The sequence below is a fragment of the Solea senegalensis genome, linkage group LG6 (assembly GCF_019176455.1).
Source record: "Solea senegalensis isolate Sse05_10M linkage group LG6, IFAPA_SoseM_1, whole genome shotgun sequence".
NCBI classification, from domain to species: Eukaryota; Metazoa; Chordata; class Actinopteri; order Pleuronectiformes; family Soleidae; genus Solea; species Solea senegalensis.
Genome location: NC_058026.1, coordinates 25477548 through 25486022, shown reverse-complemented (window position 1 = coordinate 25486022; position 8475 = coordinate 25477548). Strand labels below are relative to the sequence as shown.

General features: G+C 40.2%; 2 protein-coding genes across 3 annotated transcripts; one reads left to right on the top strand and one right to left on the bottom strand.

Annotated features, from left to right (window-relative positions):
* The first annotated feature begins 924 nt into the window (after positions 1-924).
* Positions 925-2916, top strand: si:dkey-71d15.2 (SH3 domain-containing kinase-binding protein 1). The gene is made up of 8 exons (XM_044028315.1): positions 925-1263; positions 1339-1396; positions 1480-1548; positions 1703-1797; positions 2190-2300; positions 2378-2583; positions 2668-2731; positions 2807-2916. The coding sequence occupies exons 3-8, from the start codon at positions 1518-1520 to the stop codon at positions 2843-2845; spliced, it is 546 nt and encodes a 181-aa protein (XP_043884250.1). The 5' UTR covers positions 925-1263; positions 1339-1396; positions 1480-1517; the 3' UTR covers positions 2846-2916.
* Positions 2917-3550: 634 nt separating this feature from the next.
* Positions 3551-7829, bottom strand: lipia (lipase, member Ia). Of its 2 annotated transcripts, none has more exons than XM_044028310.1 (11): positions 7673-7829; positions 7214-7299; positions 6020-6393; positions 5833-5941; positions 5312-5413; positions 5140-5229; positions 4897-5064; positions 4716-4805; positions 4220-4328; positions 3959-4132; positions 3551-3880 (listed from the first exon to the last, which is right to left on the bottom strand). In XM_044028310.1, exons 2-11 carry the CDS (start codon positions 7269-7271, stop codon positions 3796-3798), a joined length of 1359 nt encoding a protein of 452 aa, XP_043884245.1. In that variant the 5' UTR covers positions 7272-7299; positions 7673-7829; the 3' UTR covers positions 3551-3795. The 2 variants fall into 2 exon arrangements, with proteins under 2 accessions (XP_043884245.1, XP_043884246.1); XM_044028311.1 differs by having other exon boundaries at positions 6020-6390.
* Positions 7830-8475: the final 646 nt, after the last annotated feature.

Below are 8475 nucleotides of genomic sequence, written 5' to 3'. Positions count from 1 at the left end.
CTACTTACATATATTAACTTGTTTTCATGGTCACATATATATTAGTTATGGAGGTCTACTTACATATATTAACTTGTTTTCATGGTCACATATATGTTAGTTATGGAGGTCTACTTACATATATTAACTTGTTTTCACGGTCACATATATGTTAGTTATGGAGGTCTACTTACATATATTAACTTGTTTTCATGGTCACATATATATGTTAGTTATGGATGTCTACTTACATATATGAACTTGTTTTCATGGTCACATATATATTGGATTATGTAAGTCTACTTACATATATTAACTTGTTTTCATGGTCACATATATATTGAAAATTATGGAGGTCTACTTACATATATTAACTTGTTTTCCGCGGTCACATATATATATATTAGTTATGGAGGTCTACTTACATATATTAACTTATTTCATGGTCACATATATATGTTAGTTGTAGGGGGTCTACTTACATATATTAACTTGTTTTCATGGTCACATATATATGTTAGTTATGGAGGTCTACTTACATATATTAACTTGTTTTCACGGTCACATATATGTTAGTTATGGAGGTCTACTTACATATATTAACTTGTTTTCATGATCACATATATGTGTTAGTTATGGAGTTCTACTTAAATATATTAACTTGTTTTCATGGTCACATATATGTGAGTTGTGGAGGTCTACTTACATATATTAACTTGTTTTCATGGTCACATATATGTGAGTTGTGGAGGTCTACTTACATATATTAACTTGTTTTCATGGTCACACATATATATGTTAGTTATGGAGGTCTACTTACATATATTAAATTGCAATACTATTTAGAATTTTCAACTGATAGAATTGATAAATTCCTCTAAATTAATTATATGTGTTGAGATGATTTAGTAAATCATAAGTTAAAGGCTGGGATTTAAAATATCTTGTATACCAGAAACGTCTGGTATAAAATAAGTCAATTGCTCCTCTAATTGCTGAAAATGTCAGTCATAACCGCTCCAGTCCTTTATTTCATAATACAAATGTAATGACTAGTCTCTCTGCTTTCTTTCTGTTGTGCATAGTAAACATTAGCTCCACGGATTTGTCCTTTAAAGCCTTCTCTTGCCCTTCACTGTGTCCCAGTGATACTTGTCAGTCCCAGGCTAAACTTAGCCCTGAGAACCACCAGTCCTCATCACAACATGCCCTGCTCACCACACTGGGTTACAATGGAGGGTGTCGTGTTTCCACAGACGTCAATGACAACACTGTCAAAACAAGGTGAGTGTTTCTCCCAGATCTTTGACAATAATCAGTTTGCTGTCTCCTCACTGATGACTGTGCATCTGTTCACAGCTGTCCACATAAAGACGTGGCTCTATCTGATGTAGACGACTTCTTTTGAAAGGAGCAGGTAATAGTTCAAGTATGTTTCACTTTATTTAAGGTGACACGTGAGCTGCATTCTGTTGATTTCCGCTCCACTGTCATTTGTAGATGTAGATCCTAAAAACTCTGCAGGTTTTTCTGTCTCGATGGGCAGCCATAGCTCAGTCCTCATTCCTGGTAAGCCTGGAAACCTGTTGTTTCATCTGTTTCTCTCGTCTCTATCATGCTTGAATGCTGCTGCATGCTGAAAGCTTATGAAGAACAAAATGGGGGTTTGTTCATCCACAGCTTGTTTTTAGTGTTTAACTTTTATTCTCCGTTTCCCTCAAAGACACTGAGGAGTTTGGCTCAATTGTGTCGGAGAAGCTAAATGAGCAGATAGCCCATGCTGCAGATGAGAGGTTACAGTCAGAGCTTCAGACTCTGGGAAGTATACTTTCCTTAATGACAGTCGCCTGAACGTGTTGCATTCGTGCACGTGCTTCACATCACAATAAACGACAAACATTATTAAAATGAAGTCAAACTAAATAAAAACTGCCATGTAAACAGTATTTTTTTGTGAAGAAAGTAATAACATCTGGACAACAAGAATATATATGGAATATTATGTTATTATTATTATAATAAGCAGCTTGTGTAAATAAACATAATAGAACTAATATTGAATGTGCTTTTTGGTCTCGTCTGTCTCTCATGTGTCTCACACACACACGCGAGCAGCAACACACAGACCATTTGGAACATTTCTGTAGGTTTACACTGTTCTTTATATATTCAATGGACAAAGCAATGCCCGTGTTACTTGTCACTTACAGATAAGACTCATGATGGAGAAGGAAAGAAAAGAAACCCAGAGTGAAGCGGTGGATACTTTAACTCTTCAAAAAAACTGCCCAGAAACAAGTCAAAATGGGTGTGGCCTGTCTGTAAGTGTATATTTAAATTTGGATTGCAGGGATTTAGTTGAGATGTCAGAGAGTAACTTTGGGTTTGTTCTCCACAGGCAGCAGAAAGTGACGCCACGCCGTCCTTCTTCTCCTCTCTGCTCCCTGAGGCTCTCTCCTCTGTTCTTCATCCGACGCTTCCGTCGGGCTTCAAACCTGCAGACCTCACACTCAGCAGAAATCCACAGAACTCAAAGCTGGAGCGACTGCAGACAGAGCTGAGGGAGCTGAGGGAGCAGTTTGAGCAGATGAAGACTCAACACAAGTACGTCTCTGTCACTGTCGTCCGTCTCATGTCCTCCCTCTCATGTCCATCACTGACGCCTTCTTCCTCATCGTTGTGTTCCAGCAAAGAAATTAAGCTGCTGATGAACGAGCTGGACGAGGAGAAAAGGATTCGTTTGACTTTACAGGTGTGTGCTCCAAATAAGTGGCCAGAACTTTAGAGAATATTAGACTTCATGTTCACAAATTGTGTCTCGTTTCAGATGGAGATCCAACGTATGAAGAAGCACATGTCAAAATGAGTGGCGTCATCAGAGAAGGGCCTTGTTTAAAGGTTCATTTTTATAAGTTTAATAAAAAATCATAATATTTAGGTTGGCATTTTATTTATACTGTTTTTGTTGGACTGCTGAAGTGGCTAAATGTTTTAGCTGAGAGTGAGAGGCTGAAAATGCCACTTTTTTGAGATGCCGATAATAGTCCGTTACAGTCATTTTAGACCATTTCTACTATGAACTATGAACACAATTAATTCTCCATCTGTCTAATAAATATGCCCAAAAGAAGACAATCAGCCCTAACATGACTCAGCTAAACTGCTTGTACTGACTTTCATTTACGTTTTTACGGTCTGATTTTGACACGTTGGACCGATACCGATACTGACCGATACCTGATGCCGATACCCATCCTTAGTTTTCAGTCTTCTGCTGTAAAAGTTACAATATGAAGCTTCATAATTCAAGTACATACAGTAGATTAGTTTTTCCCAATATGTTCAAACAAATGTTTGGAAAATGTGGCTGAATTTTTGAATCCAAAAATCACAAAATGCAAAATAGCACTGACAATGACATAAGGCGATAAAGGACTAACTTATCATATCTTATCTTACATGTAACATGTTATAACATGTGATAGTATATCGTTAAACGTAAAATGTGTTTATAATTAAACACATGATTGAGTTTCACTATAAATAAAAGTATAAAACACTGACCAGGCGGTTCATTTATCAGCTTTTAATGAGTGGGAAGCATTTTAATCGATAAATGATGCTGCAGGTGAATATTGTGGACCTGAGTTTTCTTTACATTTATTAAAAATAATGTGTGAATTTATTTACACAAATAAATACATCAGATATTTAAAAGGATGTCATATTTTTACAGTATATATGTATATATTCTATACATTGTACGCAGTCTCATCATCTTTAGATCACAGATCCAGGTCGATTCGTGACGTTGCCTCAGAAGTTGGATTCTTCACAGGGAATGGGTCTGAAGGTGACGTCGCTGTTCTCCTCCAGAGTGACGTCGTATCGACACAGAGCTCTGTGAAGAACAAAGACACTATCACTGTCGGTGTTTCCTGAAAATCATTCAAATTATGGGTGCAAATATTCTGCTTACGTGGCCTGGAGTTCCAGGTGTGTGAGACGGATCCGGAGAATTCGTAGTTTATATTTGGGCTGGAATGGTTTCCCAGTGGAGAATTTGACCGACACCTTTTCAACCTGTTCCACGTCTTTGTCAAACTGGGCGAACAACCTCGTCTCTTTGTTTTTCTTGAACTCTGAGGATTTGCTGATATAAAGACGCACACTTCTGAGAGGAAGCAGTAATACACAAACAAAGAGGAATCTAAATGTATTTCAAAAACAACAAACTTACTGGTCAATGTTTGCCACTGCTTCTGTCCCATTGTAATGAAGTTTAATGGTTATGTATCCCTGACGGGGCTCCATGTTCCATATCATCACATCCACTTGGTAGCCTGTAACTTTAAGAAAACAGTGATTTTAAATATGATTTTTCAAAAACATTTTCACTGAAAAGTGAAATTAATTCATTGATTTCTTCTGCTTTATTTCAGTAGGTTTAACCCCCCCTCTAGTTCAGGCCCTGTTCCCACATTTAACTAGTTTATTTCTTTTATGTGTCAAAGGAGGAGCAGCAAAGACAGAGCAAGCAGAGCATGACTCAGCAATTCCAAACATTTTGCTACCATCATGACTGACATCCTTCTCTAATCCCAGAATATAGAAGGCACATTGTTCATATTTCTATTTTTATTCATACTTTTATTATATTATTTCTATATGCAGGACATGAATAACATGCTGTTGTTTCTCTGTGGGATTGTAAACATGAACGCTCTCTCACTCACTGCAGTACGGAGACTCTGCGTTTGTTGTGAAGAAGGTTTTCGTCTGGCCGAGCTTCAGCAGGATGCTTTTCCACTGTGTGACATCATATCCTGCATTAAAGTGCACAAGACTACTGTCAATCATAGTAGTAATAGTGATGATACTATATTTCATGTTTCCATTAATAGTAGGACGACAAACCAAAGACAGGACACCCAGCAGCACCGAACTGGTCACAGCTCAAACACTTTCCATCCAGAAAGTCAGTGTTGGAGCTGCAGGGGAAGGCCCTGCTGGCACACGTGTGATTCAGAGAGCCCAGGTACAGCCCCACGGACCTCTGGTGATCACATTTAAAATAAGACGTACCTATGAGGAGAGAAGTCAGGAATTCTTCATTTCTTTCTTTGTCACATGTGTAGGATGATATTTGATGGACCTTACCAGAAAATATGGTCTTTGGGCAGCCAGGTTGGTCTGCTCCACCATTTGCATAGAAATCAATGTGACCCAGCGGCTCCCTGTAGCCCAGAGCTGTAAATACACAATTGTCACATGACAATGAGGACAAAGTTGCTCGAACACAGTTAGAACAAATATTTGCTATTTCACTCACCGTCCATATCTGTGTGCAGGACATCCACAAACTCAGCATCAGTTGGGTCCAGGCGATCCTCAGGACCAGTTCCAGTGAACTGAGGCCCGGCAGGATCCAGAGCTGCAAACATGACAACTCTTCAGCCTCAAATGTATCGCTGACCGCATTACAGTGTTTTAATCCACCGTGTTCAATCACATTAAGGTCATTCCAAAGGTCAACTGTGCAAGAGAGGCCACACGGTTGGTGTAATGGTTAATATTCCTGACTGTGCAGCAACAAGACCCAGGTTTCACAACCCTGTCAGAACCTTTCTGTGTGTGTGTGTGTGTGTGTGTGTGGGTTTTCTTGGTTGACATGGAGCGTGACGTCATTTTTTATGGCGGTTCCTGCCCCGTGTTTGGAAATATAAACTGTAACACACCTGCGACTCCATAACTCCACCATGAACACGTCACATCGTACGATACTGTGCAACATCTGTGTCATCACTAACTGTAATAAAGTTCGTGTTAATGATTCTATTCTTCAGATCTCACCTGAAATTCTCCCAATGGAACCATTGAGGTTCGCTCCAACAAAGCCTGATATGTGAGCTCCCAGGCTGACTCCAATCATGTGGATGGAGCTCGGAGAGCCGCCATGTTCCTGAAAAGATCAGTCGCGTTACTTTAGATCAGCCCACGATGTGACACTGAGAGTCTGAGTGCGGGACAGAACCCATACCTGCATCTTTTCAATGAACGCAGTGATGTTGGCTCCGGCCTTCTTTGTGTTTTCCACTACCTTTAAATAGTTCACATTGGCAGCTCCGTGGTTCCAGTCCACGACTATGACATTGACGTCCTTCCTGGCCAGCACCAGATCCGTGAGGTCATGCACCCACACCGGGGGAGAGCCCGTGGGCCGATACCCATGTATGATGAAGGTGGTGGGGCGGGACAGATTGAGCTGTGGACATGCGGAGAGGTTGCTGTGGGACAGGAGTGTCGCACAGGTGCTGTTCTCCCTGGTGTACAGCAACAACCTCACTTTGACGCTGGTGCCAAGGAAGGCATGACCAAGGTTAAGGTCGGTGAATTCCGCGCATCTCTGAGCTGCTGAGTGATGATTGGGGGAGAAAAGGAACAGAAAGAAAAAGAAAATCAGACACTTATGTGTTGGTAATAGTACAATAACAATACAGTCATTCTAATTGTTATACATGTAATATTATCGCTTTATTATCACACTATTTTAATCATCAAGATCACTATCAGTAACAATAAGATTATAGAATGATTACTTACCATACAGTTTCTGTACTGTAAAGTGTTATCCCAGAGTCATTATTTGTTTGTTTGACAAATAAACAAAATTCACATTTAATCCAAAGTTTCTGCTATAATCAGTGACGTAAAGTGTTTCCCCGCCGAAACCGCTTTTAAACACAAAAGTGCCGGCTATGAACAGGTTGAACTGGGAAAGCAGACGATTGGGCAACACAGAGATCCACAGTATGAGTGGATCCATCTGTCATGACATGTCATAGTTTGGAACTCACAATCACAATCACAGAGACATGACAGCAATGAACAAACCACACACACACACACACACACACACAACAGTCGGACTAAATAGAGTCAGCTGAGAGTCACAGAACCTTCTGGACGGGTTGTTTTTCTCAAGAATTGTTCACTTCCTCAAATACAGCTCCACTGTTACTGTTAAACACTTACTGGCAAAGTTAGTTGGACTGGATACCGCTTTAGGACCTTGTCAGGACCAGGAGTCCAAAACCTGGTCCGAATGAGGCAGAACCTCATTTCTGGGGCAGTGGTTAAGTTTAGAGCTAGTTTAAATTGTGGTTAACTGGTTCTGATCAAAGCTTGTGTACAATAGTGTGTTTATGCACATGTATATGTTATGGCTCCTTACCTTTGTTAACTTGAGCAGCTATGAGCAGGAACAGCGTCAGATATGACCACGGGAACATAACTTTACACCAGACGTTGGTAAATGATCTACACACAGAGTGACCACATTAAGACCAGTATATGAAAACATTATTTATAATAAACAGGATAATAATGAACACAGCAACACAGCGGTTTCTTCTGTGAACGCCTGGACCTCAGTAAAGCACAGTGGTTAAGCTAATCATCAACTTACCTTTCAGTATCATAAAATAAAAGTCCTGAAGAAGCTGAGAAAAACAACGCTCACTCCACTCAGACGCTGTGTCCACCCACAGTGATTAATCTCAACCAATGACACAGTGATGATGAGTGAAACTGAAATCTGCAGAAATCACTTCTGCCAAGAGTGTGCAGCAAGACATTAGACGGGCGTCTGTCTGACAAACCTGAGACAGACACACTGACAACAGGGACTTACCTTTGCTGTGGGAGCAGATTTCCCTGCAGCTGGGTTAGGGTTAGATCTCCTCGTCCTCTGTGTGTCACTCCACATATTTGAGCCGTGTTGAGGGATCAGGAAGTGAGGGGAAGCCAAACTGCAAGCGCTCACAAGGAAAACCACACCCCTTGCTTCAGGTCATTGTGTTCACAGGTGAAATGAATTCCTCTGAAGTCTCCGGTTCAGGCCGGTTCAGGCCTCAAACCAGTTTGGTGGCTACTGCTTGAGTCTCCACTGAACTTGACTTGAACACCCTTGTTTTCTGTTCATTATTCATGTGGCAGAAATAAGAAGGAAAGTGAAACAGGGGTTAGGGGGTTTCTGAATACTTTGTGTTGTTTCCCCTCACCATTCAGTTACTGTGTGGATGTTAAATTAAAGTTCCTTCTGGACTCAATTAGTCATGTGACTAACAGTCATTTTTAGATTGTTGTAAAATAGATAAAAAGTAAAGATACGAAATGAACATTTCAAATATGTTAGATGCTTGGCCACGCCCACCCCTGCTCTGCTAATGTATACACACAGCGATTAAAATGACCGACGTCAAATATAAACCTCAGTTCCACACTTCAGGACGTTTAAAGGTAAACAGACAGTTCACAAGTGAAAGTATTTGTTTTTCACATGCAGTGAATGTAGTTAAGAGTGAGTATATTATTCTATTTTGTCAAACTGCGTGTGAGTGTCAACAATCCATACGATCACGCCAACTGTGTGTTATTGATTTTAAGATAAACCCAAACTAACGCCATTCACAACACAAGTGACATAACATGCAG

Coding starts and splice junctions, on each gene's coding strand:
- si:dkey-71d15.2 (XM_044028315.1), top strand. CDS start 1,518: ATGGGCAGCCATAGCTCAGTCCTCATTCCTG. Junction 1,798..2,189: donor AGTCAGAGCTTCAGACTCTG/GGAAGTATACTT, acceptor TGTCACTTACAG/ATAAGACTCATGATGGAGAA. Junction 2,584..2,667: donor CAGATGAAGACTCAACACAA/GTACGTCTCTGT, acceptor GTTGTGTTCCAG/CAAAGAAATTAAGCTGCTGA.
- lipia (XM_044028310.1), bottom strand. CDS start 7,271: ATGTTCCCGTGGTCATATCTGACGCTGTTCCTGCTCATAGCTGCTCAA. Junction 5,414..5,832: donor TTCCATTGGGAGAATTTCAG/GTGAGATCTGAA, acceptor TCATGTTTGCAG/CTCTGGATCCTGCCGGGCCT. Junction 3,881..3,958: donor CACCTGGAACTCCAGGCCAC/GTAAGCAGAATA, acceptor TGTTCTTCACAG/AGCTCTGTGTCGATACGACG.